General features: G+C 37.1%; 1 protein-coding gene across 3 annotated transcripts in view; it reads right to left on the minus strand.

Moving 5' to 3' along the window:
• The window catches only part of LOC109088377 (zinc finger and BTB domain-containing protein 20-like), a 54,411-nt gene that overhangs the window by 3,931 nt on the left and 37,504 nt on the right, over positions 1-12,976 (minus strand). For all 3 annotated transcript variants that reach the window (XM_042757101.1, XM_042757099.1, XM_042757100.1), the window contains exons 2-3: positions 8,854-9,039; positions 957-2,510 (exon numbers count right to left, since the gene is read on the minus strand). In XM_042757101.1, the coding sequence (XP_042613035.1) occupies positions 957-2,490 (1,534 nt within the window). In that variant the 5' untranslated portion in view covers positions 2,491-2,510; positions 8,854-9,039. The remainder of the gene's footprint in view (positions 1-956; positions 2,511-8,853; positions 9,040-12,976) is intronic.

Here is a 12,976-nt window from a genome sequence, read left to right on the forward strand (position 1 = left end):
GATGCGCAGCTGTATTTTCAGCATCATTCCTCCAGTCTTCAGTGTCACATGATCTTCAGAAATCATTCTAATATGATGATTTATTATCAGAGCTGAAACTGTTCTGCTGCTTCAGATTCTTCTGGAACCTGTCATACTTTTTCAGGATTCTTTGATTCATTTATTTAAAATAGAAATCTTTTCTAACAATATACACTACAGTTTAAAAGTTTGGAGTCAGTACATTTTTATTCTTTCTTTTTTGTTGTTGAAAGAAATTAAAACTTTTATTCATCAAGGATGTGTTAAATTGTTAAGAAGTGATAGCAAACATTTATATTATTAGAAAAGATTTATATTTTGTATATGCTGTTCTTTTTAACTTTTAATTCATCAAAGAATCCAGAAAAAAGTATCGCAGTTTCCAAAAAATATATATATATATTTTTAACATTGATAATCCTAATAATAAATCAGCATATCAGAATGATTTCTGAAGATCATGTGACACTTTATACTGGAGTAATGATGCTGATGGAAATTCAGCTTTGCATCACAGAAATAAATTTTATTTTAAAGGATATTAAAATAGAAACCATTATTTTATATTGTAATAACATTTTGCAAGATTAACATTTTTTTCCCTGTATTTTTGATCAAATAAATGCAGCCTTGATGACAGTAAGAGACTTACTCTCTAAAAAACATTACAAGTCTTACTGATGCCAAACGTTTGACCGGTAGTGTATACATAATACGCGTAAACACACACACACACACACACACACACACACACTGTATATTATGTAAACAAAAACTTTTATTTTGGATGTGATTAATCACAATTAATTGTTTGACAGCGCTGATTATTACCAATTATTCACCTTGAATCGAAAGTGTTTCAGACCAGCTTATGGATATAACTGGACACAACTTAACTAGTTAACCATACAGAGATGAAGGCCAAGGGAACTCACCTGTGTGCACAAACATGTGTTTCACGAAGTTTTGTTTGGCAGTGAAGGTCTTGGAACAAAGAGTGCACGCGTAGGGCTTCTTCTCCCCGTGCTGTCCCACGGTAGCACCACCTTGCTGTTGACTTCCACCCGGTGGCACGGTCAGTCCACCGGGGAACGGAGGCATGCTGGGAGAGGGCACTGCCACAAACTGGGGCTGCTGACTCCCAATGGACTGGGGCAGGCTGAAGAGGAAAGGCTTGTTGTCGCTGGCTGACTGGGTTGCGAAGAGTGTAGGCAAGTACGTGTTGCCTGCGGATCCCATTACCTGGGTGTTGCTGGTCAGGGTGAGGGGCATACGCAGGTTGCTGGTAAGTGGCTCACCTGGCCGCAGGTACGGCCCACCAGGCATCGACTGGGACGCTTGTGGCGGCTGATGGATTCCGAGCTCGCCACTCTCTTGAGAAGGACCGTTTCTATTCTCGTCTTCCACCGACTCTTGGGTCTGCTCGGGGGATGAATCGTTGACCTCGATCTGCACAGGGGTTCCCCGCTCAGCTTGCAGGCCTTTATTCGGACAGTTGTCTCGAGCGAACCCAGACATGAAGGGCTGCTCGACAGAATCCGTTTCCGTGCCGATGGAAGAGCTGACGCCGGAGTCGAAGCTCTCGCCCTTGGGCTCGCTCTCGACGCACTCCAGCTGCTCGCTGTCCTCGCGGCAGTCCTCCAGCCCGTAGCAGGTGTACTCGTCCCCTTGCTCCTGCTTGATGTGAATATCACCTGTGTGGAGCCTCACGGGACGAGGCTGTTTCCGGCAGTGTGTAGTCTCTGTCGTGGCCAGGAAGCGCTCCATCTGTTGCGAGCGCTCGTGGATGCGTGTGATCCAGGCAGGGTCCTGCCCTCCCTCCTTCTGCTGTAGTGGAAGGGGCGAGTCGTAGCTGGCGTTCACCACGGCGCTGGCATAGTGGGAGCGATTTCCACGGGTACCATTTTGCAGGCCCAACCCAGAACAGTTGGAATAAAGCGAGGAGTAAACGCGCTCAAGGCTCTGGTGAGATGTTTGCATGTAGCCTGATTCGGCATCACTACTGGGGCCGGACGTGCCGGACTCAGGGGTTCCCCGAGGCGTCTCCTGCCCCGAGTCGCCTGGGACGACGGAAAAGCTGCCAGGTCCAGCAATGCCCACATTCTGCGAAACGATGCGGGTGCACTCGTCGATGACGGTCTTGATCTGAAGTATGCTGGCAGCCGTGAGGATCTGCAGGGCCTCGGACTGGGAGACCCGCAGCACGCCGCTGTACATGAAGTCAATCAGTTTCTGGACGGACTGCACAGAAACCACAGAGGGGATCTCGATGTCACTGTAGCCCAGGAGCAGCTTGTCCTGAAAGAAGGGGCTGCCTGCAGCCAGCACACAGCGGTGAGCTCGCAGCATGCTACCGTGGATCCGAACCGTCACGTCACAGAAGTGCCCGCGGTTTCGCTGCTCATTGAGGGTCTCAAGTACAGAATTGCTAAAGTTGTGGAGATTAATGTGGTGAATGCGTTCGGTCATCCCCTTGCACCTGATGTCACCTGCACAGCAGACACAAACACAAACACAAAAAGTCATTCACGTGATGTATGCATTTTCTGAAACATTTTAGTTCAACGTCGACCATAAAAGCATTTTAACAAATACTGTAAGCTACACTTTCTCACTCTAAACTCTCTGGCGTCACTTTTTAACACACAGTGACATGCAGGGCGCTCCGCTGCTTAGAGTAAGAAACCCTTTGCGTCAACATGCAGACGGGAAGGGCATGGGAATATTATCGTCATGATTAAACTATATACTGGGTAATTAATTTTGCAACTATTACATGTATGACCTTCAACAAAATCATCTCAGATTCGTTCTAAACAGCCATTTCCATTCCCCTGTTAGAAGTTTTAGCCACACACACAGAGAAAATACTGAAGGCCAACACCTGTGCAAACAGAGAATATACAATATGGAAAATAGAAAATAAAGAAAAAAAAATAGAAATTTCCATCACATTTTTTTTAACATTCTTTGATCGCATCAGTATAAACATTCCCTATATTTGTCTTCAAGTATGTTAATTCACTATATGATTCAGAGCATACCATCAGAAAATCTATTTGATTTAACGATTTAAGAAAACAGAAAGCCATAGAAATACTAGATTACATAATAGATATGATATAATAGAGTTCAAACAGAATGAGTTGCCACAAATATATGAGAATTATAATATTTTCTTCCTCAAAAATTTTTAAGATAAAGTGTAGGCTGTTAAATATGTAGATAATAGACTGCCACTGCTTTAGGCATGCACATGAATTACCTTGAGTGTTTATAGGCTGAGTATGACCAATAAATAAACCATAGATAACCACAGGCATATGCTTCAGTCTTGCATTATCTTATGGAATGTCTTATTGCTTTCATTCAGTGACATTTCCTGTAGAATGTGTATTCATTTTCTGTCTCCCCCTTATGGACTAAATGGTCACGGGATGTTGTTTGCCAGAATGTAACTAACAGCAGAGAGTATCACTGTGACATTCTGAGAATAGATTATGCCCTGTTAAAGTGTTGCAGAAATTGTAAGAATGTATTGAACAGCCATACTACAGTTCACCCCTGTGATATATACTGTTCTGCAGCAATAGTAAGAGAAGTGCGGTAGTTTATATACATGTGATTACTTAATGTTTTGATGACTTTTTTTGCAGGAGGTAAACCCTGCAGGACCGTGGCCTTCTAGGAACAGGATTGGAAACCTCTTATATAGCACAGCCCACACGTATGGATTTCTAATGCTAAATTTTTAAGATTAAGTAACTGGACACCGCATCCTAATGCAATGAGGTCATCTGACAAATATAGTGAGGTCATGTGATGACCAAGTACAGTGGCATACTACTCTTCATAACATGTACTGAGGAATACTCTTTTAAAAAATCAGTATACAGTACTCAGTAAGTAGGCTTCTATTCCAAACATTCCACCAAACACTGCAAGAATACTGTATCCTCCATCAGGAAGAATGAAATGGAAGTAACAAAAACTGTAATATTTAACTGTGATCTTAAGTCTATTTCATCAGACAGACAAATCTGACATCGATGTGGCACTACTACTCTTTGAAATCACTGCATAATATAGAATTTCACATACTATTAAAAAAAAAAAAAAGAAAAGTAGGCCACTTACTGAATCTGGTATGCCAATAATGTCTTTACTGTCTACAGCCAGTACTCTCCACAACCACTAAAACATTTACTTTATGGGTAATATGTTTACTGTCTGTCTCTATATTCTGTAACTATATATAACTCTTACTATATGAGGCATCGATTTAGAACGGAGCACGTAATGGTCTTTGAGAATATCACTGTGTCTCTATGGATCTGAAGAGCAGACAATCAGTGTAAAGATGTTTAAAAGAATCAAGAGAACCTTAATTATATATATATATATATATATATATATATATATATATATATATATATATACATACACACATACACACACACACACACACACACACACACATAAATAACCCTCTTACTCTAATGCATAAAATTACAATTTAGGGTTACACTTTATTTTAAGGTGTCCTTGTTACAGTGTAATTACACATTTAAGTACTAAGTAATATTAATGAACTACATGCACTTACTATAAGGTTAGGGTTTGGCTTAGGGTTACTTGTATGTAATTAGGCATAATTCATTGTTTTTATAACAATGAATGTCTTTTATGTTGCACTGAAGAAAGAATGAAGACTGAATTTTCATCCTTTCAAAGCTTTACTTATTTGCATAAATGCAGCATTTAAAAGGCTAATTCCTTCATATTAACTCAGTACATTGGGCCCTATTTTTATGTACTTTTCTTAAGAGTTCAAATACTGTGTGGAATATTTGTACTTTTCGTATTGTCACACTGCAAAACCATTTGAAGGAAGCAATGAATGCAAATGAAAGCAAATCCACTTTAAGCATTTAATACACGCCATGTCCTACATAATATACATTATAACCTAAAATGTTGAAAAAGGTAACGTCCATGTTATTTTTCAACTATCCATATTTAAGGTTTAAAAACAGAACAAGAATTTTAGGATTGAAAACACCTAAGATCAGCATTAACACTTAAAATAACGATATCTTATAAATCTAGTTTAATGTCATGAGATGATATTAAATCATAAATATGTACTGTAGCTTTTAGCCTAATAGCAACAATCTTGCAAAACACACTGAATAATCAATGTCGCTCTTTATAACTTAACAGGTGGCGTCGCCGGGCCATTTCAGTAAATCCTACCAAACTATCACAGATTAGCACACTGGAGACATTATTTATGAAAAGTGGAGAGGCTGGGAAGCAGTGACCTAAAAAAAACCCCTTTCTTTTCACAGACAGAGGGCAGTCTTGAGCTAGTCTGCATGTGTTTCACATTGCGTTAAATATAAAATAAAAAAAATATGAGTAAATCAAATCAATCTAGCCAGATGGGTCCATGGGATCATGATTCGTGCAATGAGTCGTTTTCAGACCTCTCTGAAGCTCACATGCATGCTGGTCTGCATCTGAAAGAACGCGACAGTCTATACAAAGAGTTTTGGAGAGACACAAAATGTCTACTTTCTGCGAGGCGCTACACCCTTTTTCAACAGAAGGCTTTGAAACTCTTAAAAATGCCCAGAAGAGTTTTAACACTTGAAAATGGTCATACATGCAAAGTTGAAAGCACACACTGTTTGCTTCTTTTCATCTCTCTCTCTCTCTCTCTCCTCTTTCCACGTGCATTCCTCTCTGAGCACTTCTCAGCTCTACGCATTGTCATTTTGCTACCACTTTGGTCTTACTCCCTCAACAGCAATCTCAGAAATAGCGAGTGTTTGCTATTCCTAAGAAAGCATTAAAATGTCATTTCTTCACTTCATGATTTCAAGAGCATTTAAATGTTAGTGCGGCATGAAAGGATGTGAAAAGACGGGTTAGCAGAGCAGGTCATTCATTTAGGATCCATAGCAAACAGCAGATTTCAAGTATGCCACCTCTGAGACTTAAAGCATGACACTGCAAGGATAATACGGCAATGAAATATGTATCATTTTTGAAGGTTATCGAAGCAAAGAGTTGTAGAAGAAAAAGGAGAAGAAAAACCATGTGCTTGTGTCCGTCTAGACACGTTTCTGTAAAACTTTAAAACCTCTTGATGAAAAAAATTATTTTTTTTTTGTTTGTTGTGAAACCAATGGTACGCAGCAAGACCGTGGTAATAAATGAAACAATATTTGTATTTCTAATGTCTGAATCCAATTTTAATAAATCTAGATATATTTATAAGACACATGCAAAGCCCAGATTTTTACAGTGTAAGAGTGGGATGTGAACAGGTAATGCCACGCACTGAGATGATACACAAACAGACAAGATATTATTATATTATGCTTTTCCTAAAAGTCTTGGCCTTGATTTCCTGAAGGCAAGTTTAAAGACGGGTCTGCTTTTGATTCAGGATTGATAATGACATCAGAGATCAGACAGAAGTGTTTCAAGTGCCTCTAAAAAAAAGGAGAAGTTTTAAGACTGCCTTTTTTTTTTATTCCTAAAATAAACGTATTATTCAGTATTAGTCTGAATTGCAATGCAAAAGATGGAATGGTTTGCAAAATAATTAGTTTGATCTGGATTGGAAAATGTCTAAATGTAGCTATTGTGGTGCACCTGATTTTACAGCAGCATGATTTATATGAACTAGGAATATTGATATTAATCAAAGTATCGCATTATGTGTATGTTGCTTAGAGTGCATTGTTTACCAAGAGGGAAAAATACACACTGAACACAGGTGGTGATGTCCTGATTTCATCAACGCTGGTATGATACCAGTGTTGTACTGTACACAAGTACAGTATGTGTGTGTATATATATATATATATATATATATATATATAAATGGTGTGATGTCAATCTGCCAAATTATACTGAATTTTATATACGACAATACTACACAATCCCCTGTGAAAAAGTAGGGCACTTAACTGTTAATGTGCAATATTATGATGAATTTTATATTTGTCGATTATTAACTTTAAACTGTGATTGAGTTTATTAATTACGATTATCACAATTTACATCGAATGATGTTTATACCATTGTTTGATGCAACTGCATGCCATATTTTTATATGAAAATAAACAAGCTGAAAACACTTTAGCTGAAAAACTTTTAGTGCTTTTCTATAGTATTAAGCCTCAAATGTCAAATATACATCGGATTGGCTTCTTCTTTAAATTATAAAAAAGTAAAAATATGAATGGTATTATAATGTTATACTAAAACTAAAAATAATGGGAAAAACCCTTAAGATAACATGTAGAAAGTAAAAAATGCATCTTAAGCATGCAGAATAACATAATTGGACTTTGAGCGATTAATTGCCTAATCGCTTTGAATGATTACATAATTGTGGAATCCATAATTGTGATCGTGATAAATTCGCTTAATTGTGCAGCCCTACTTATTAGTTTTTTGGACTTTGAGTGATTAGTTTTATAAGTATATATTGTAAATAAACTGTACTTGCAGATATCATATTAATGAAATAAAAGGCAACAAATGTGTACACAAAGAGAATACACTTCCATGACTAAGTTTCTCATTATATTTTAAATCATTATGTTTGAATAACTTTTGTGGTGCTTTACAAAAGATGTGTTCACTAACATGTAAAGTACTTGATTATCATTTTTACAGTAGTGTGTTACTTAGTATTACATTTAAAGTCAATACATTTTTAAAGTACCAAATCACAACTTCTTCATTACAAATGTGTAATTACAAATCTATTTAAAAACAAACAGAATTATAAAATTGCATTCAGAGATCCAACTGCAATTATCATTCAAATAAATGTCTCAAAAACATGTCCAAAATTATATACAAGTATATAGATATTTTTGAAAGTATGCTAAAGTTTACTTCTCTTTCATAAAGGAATCCTTTGAGAAAGAGAACTGTTAATCTGTTGGGAGAACAACAACGTTGATGAGTGCATTTATCTAACTCATCCGAAATCAAAAGATCAAAAACTAAGGATTTATATTTTGCAAAAAGAAAATAAAGCATATTTTAGGACCACAATCATTTTTAAATATTATGCTATTATTTTCATGACAATTAAGCACATCCCCACCCTCACCCTCAAATTCTCATTACTTTAATGCATCCATTTTCCTTTTGAGATCTGACAGAATTCTCATTACTTTCAGTGATGATTTTCATTATATTCTCATTACTGTAATAAACAGTGTTAGGCTGCTGAAAGCTTAGCCGTCCTCTGACCACGATGTGACGCTTGTATACATAACTACAGATTACAGATTACAGGGAATACAGCTCTGTGATAATGCTGCCTGTAATTGCTGGTCTAGAATCAGTTTTTCCTCCACAAAACACATTCCGGCCAATCAGAATCGAGAATTCAGACAGAACATGGACAATAAGAGTTTTTCTCAATTTGAAGGGAAACGTGCTTTACTGTAAATAATGTCACAATGTAAAAAAAGAAAAACAAAATAAATACTAATGGTTTTAAAATTGAAGATTTTGATTTGTAATATGACCTTGGCCTGTTCTTGACAGATTTTATAAGTGATGCGGTCAAAATACAGTCGAGTCTATATATGTGTCCATTTAACACACAAAGTATATGGTGCAAACAGATGCGTTTCTCTTCTGTAGCGGGTGGTGTATTTATTATTATTATTATTATTATTATTTTATCTCAGAAAGAAGGGAAGAGGGCATTCAACTGACTGTTAAACAAGCCTGATATTACTCATTAATCAACCAGAGAGAAAGCTGAGAACTGAAGCTGGGCACACTTACAGTCTGATGGTGTTCTGTGTATGTGGGTGTGGGTGTGGGTGTGTATCAGGCTGGTGAAGAGGCACTGGTTAGATGCTACAGGTTGCTGGTGGTGGTGGTGGTGCAGCGGAAGAGGTCAGTCGTTAGCCACTCATTTCATTTCGGTCTGGCCACAATCTAACCTCATGCAGAATCTTCAAAGTCGCCCTGTAAAAAAAGAATCGGAGAGAACAATTATTGCATGTGTTTTTTTGTTGTTTTTTTTTTAAGACAAGTTGCTCAACATGGGAGATTTACCCTTTTCTGACAAATAAAGTTACATTTATATACAAGCAACAAGAGATATGACAGATATTCAACTGTAACGGCTGGTAGTTAATTTTATACACAGTAAGTTCTGGTCCTTGAATCTGATTGGACGAAAGTCTTCCAAGAGTGCTGATATTCCACCAGTAACAGCACTGGGATTTTTCACCGTTTGTATCACTCTGTGTTTTAGACAGGCCGGTAGTCTGTGCAGGGGCGGGGTTAGTGATTTGGGGGCCCTAAGCAAATCTCAGGTATGGGGCTCCAACACAATAACTATGCATGCTCTTTTACGCCTAACCCTTATTTTGCTCACTTTATTTACCTCTTCACAACTTAAATAATTCATCAACCTGATGCTGTTCTAAAGCCATATTATGCTTATTTATTTCGGATCACAAAAGAAGACATTATTTAAACAAAAATGCTTTAATAATGAATTGTAACCTTCGTCAATCTTTTTACAAAAAGGCTTCAAATGTCGTTAAATTATCCCAATGCAACTCGTTCCGTATTCCAAGTGTTCTTAAGGGGGTTGCCGAGAAACAAATAGAAAAAGTAATCTATTATCAAGCGAAAGTCTCCAGTCATCGCATTCGTGCATTTGTATGAGTGCGCAGCAGTTCTTGCTTCAGCAGTACTTTCGGCGCGAGACAGATGGGGCCCCTGATTCCCTGGGTCCTGGCTTATTGGTTAAGTCCGCCCCTGAGTCTATGCAGTAATACATTTTACAGCGACTTTAGTGCAGGTTACATTATTGACCAGTAGGTGGCGGCCAGGGACCGTCTTAATGACTGAGAGCAAGTTATAAGACCCTTCTTTCAACCAGTTCATTCAAAAACTAGGCTTAACCTATGAGAAACTCTTCACCTGAACATATCACTGAAACACTTATTCGAGATCAAAGCAGCGCCAATGCCTGCCATTACAATCTCCTTGACCGTAAAGAGGATACTACAACAAAGATATCGCATATGTCAGCATAGAGTCATTTCGCACTCCTGTCCGCGTAATACTGCCCAAATATACCACTGTTAAAAACACTAACCCTGCAATCACCTAGAATACCCTAGTAACCACATAGCATCACCCTAGCAACCACCCAGAACACCCTAGCAAGTGCAACGACATAGGCGTCCAATGACCAATGAAAAGGGTACAGAAAAATCTGACCATGAACAAACCTCATTGGTTCCTGCAGAAGCTCAAAGTAACCTCACTGAACCAAGCAAGCACGGTTGAGCTTCCTCTGACCAAAGGTGCTTCTTAATCAAATGCATCTTTTCTAGTCTAGTCCCTTTGAGGACTCTAGGTTAGACTCCTTCTGCGCACGGCTCCATAAATGTTTCCAAAACACATTTTGTTGGTCTTTAATTAAAGAATGAAATCGGACGAGCCTAGTCCTGATTCATTTTGCTCCAAATCTTTTTTTTTTTTTTTTTTTGGTGAACCGGAATGATTCGTGATTAGAGAATGTGAAGGATATGCTTGATGACTTGAAAATATGCTGAATAAAGAACGTGAAACGAAGGCTGCATTCCAAGGATCCTTCAAATTGAGACAGCCTTCAACAGTGCTTAATGTGCACATATTTTGTGTGTGTTATGTATGCGCATCGATCAAAGTTTATGTGAATATAAGCCTAAATTAAATCTGTTCATCATAGAAAGAGATTGTGTCTCTTCAGAAGAAAAATTAAACCGCTCAATTTATATGGATTTCTTTTACAATCTCTTTATGACCTTTTTGAAGCAACAATGTTTTGGGTGAATAGATGAACTACATCTTTAAGAAATTATTTATTTTTTAAATGCATTTGTTTAAATTGTAATGGGACACACTTTTTTCCTCGTAAATTTAAAGCTCTGCCCTGTAATTGGTTCACCCTCAACTGGTTCAGAGTTAGCATCATCTAAAATCCTTTTACAGGTTGGTATCAACATTTTTATGAAAAGGTTACCTGGTAAACTTTCAAAAAATAAACATTCAGAAATAAAAATGTTCAAATGATCATTCTTCCGCCATGAAATGTAGTTCCCCAGCAGTGTTTATCAGCAGGATGGTTACCAGGCAATAAAGACGCGGTGGCGCTGTAATGAGGTCACAGGTGTGTGTTTATAGAGTATTTTACAACGGCGTCAAACGCTGCTCAGCCAATCATAATCAAGCACATTAACTATCCGTTTTATAATGGTATTTTTATTGTAATTTTTATGGGTTTTTAAAATTAAAATCAGCATAAATTTAAGGCAATACAAAATTACTACAATGATGTTGAAATCCATCATAAACAAGTGTATATCATTTTAAAAGTAAAATAAGTATAAACGTTTGTGGTAACACTTTATTTTAAGGACCAGTTCTCACTATTAACCAGTTCCTAATTAGCTGTTTATTAATACTTATAAAGGACATATTAATGCCTTGTTCTGCATTACCATATTTTAGATCCCATAATCCAGCCCATACCTAAACTTAACAACTACCTTACTGACTATTAATAAGCAGCAAACTAGGAGTTTATTGAGAGAAAACTATTAGTTAAAATAGAACATGTGTTCCCTAATCTAAAGTGTTACTAAATTTGTTTTTGTTTTAGTTTTTAAGAAAAAAAATGTTTTGTACTAAATCATAATTTATATGACTAAAAGTGAAATTACATAGTAATAATAAACAACATTAACCTACATTTATTTTAATGATGAAAATGCAAACTTACTAATGAAAACAGTGTTAATTTTGACAGCAAATTTTGATTTAGTTTTAGTCATAGTGTTTTGACTAAAATGCCATCTAGTTCTAGTCATATTTTAGTCATCTGAATTGTTTTTAGTTTTAGTCGACTAAATCTACAGTAAATTTAGTCTGATAAAATCTAATGGGTTTACAGTGCATTTATTAAGCATTTCTCTAAAATTTCCAAACTCATTATATAGGTTTGATATTAAGGTTTTATCATGATAGACACCGATTTAACTGCAGTGACACACAACAAACCTTTATGTTAAAATTAAATAAAACCACTTCCCATAAAGAACAAGAACATCTTCTTCTTTTTAATGAAACACCAAAGGTTATATAGATGACGTTCATGTGACACAAAAGAGTATTCACGCGCTGTAAGACGCGCTTTCTGTGTGTGTGCTTCTGTGTCTGCGCTCAGAAAACCAGGACCGAACTGAGTTCTCTTGCGTCGTCAGATTTATCTATATGTCTGTTCTTCTCTTACTCCCACATATTGATATTTTTGACCGTTTTATGCGATGTGCAGCAAGTGTATTTTAGCTTATGTCCCGCCAGTGTCCTGACATTTTATCCTGCCCGTCAGATTTTCCTACCAGGGTTTACTGTGCATGCGCACATCACTATTGCGTCCTTTTTCTCATGCTGAACAACAGTTAATGTATCTGCATTACTGTAAGGGTAGGTTTAGTGTTGGTGAAGGTGTAGACTTTAATAAAACACAATCTAATAGGTAGAAAAAATTATTTATTGTAGGTTTCCTGTAGCTGTATCCCTTCTAGATACAACCGCGAATATAACACATAATTACTGTATTTGCATTCCTGTAAGGGTAGGTTTAGGGTTGTGGTAGGTGTAGACAGTAATAAACCATAACTTTACAGGTAGCATTTTTTGTTTATCGTATTGTACTACCCACTGTTTTAATGGGAGGTAGCAAAATCTGACAGAGTAGCACAAATCGGCAGAACATGGGTTCATATGTAAGCATCTAACCTACAATCCACGCGGCAGATTCGTTCTGAATGAATCTCTTCCCAAATCGTTCCTCCCTAACATTTTCGTCTCGTTTTTATTAGTCGACGAAAATTTCAAT

Source organism: Cyprinus carpio, chromosome A5 (genome assembly GCF_018340385.1).
Source record: "Cyprinus carpio isolate SPL01 chromosome A5, ASM1834038v1, whole genome shotgun sequence".
In the NCBI taxonomy this organism is placed as follows: domain Eukaryota; kingdom Metazoa; phylum Chordata; class Actinopteri; order Cypriniformes; family Cyprinidae; genus Cyprinus; species Cyprinus carpio.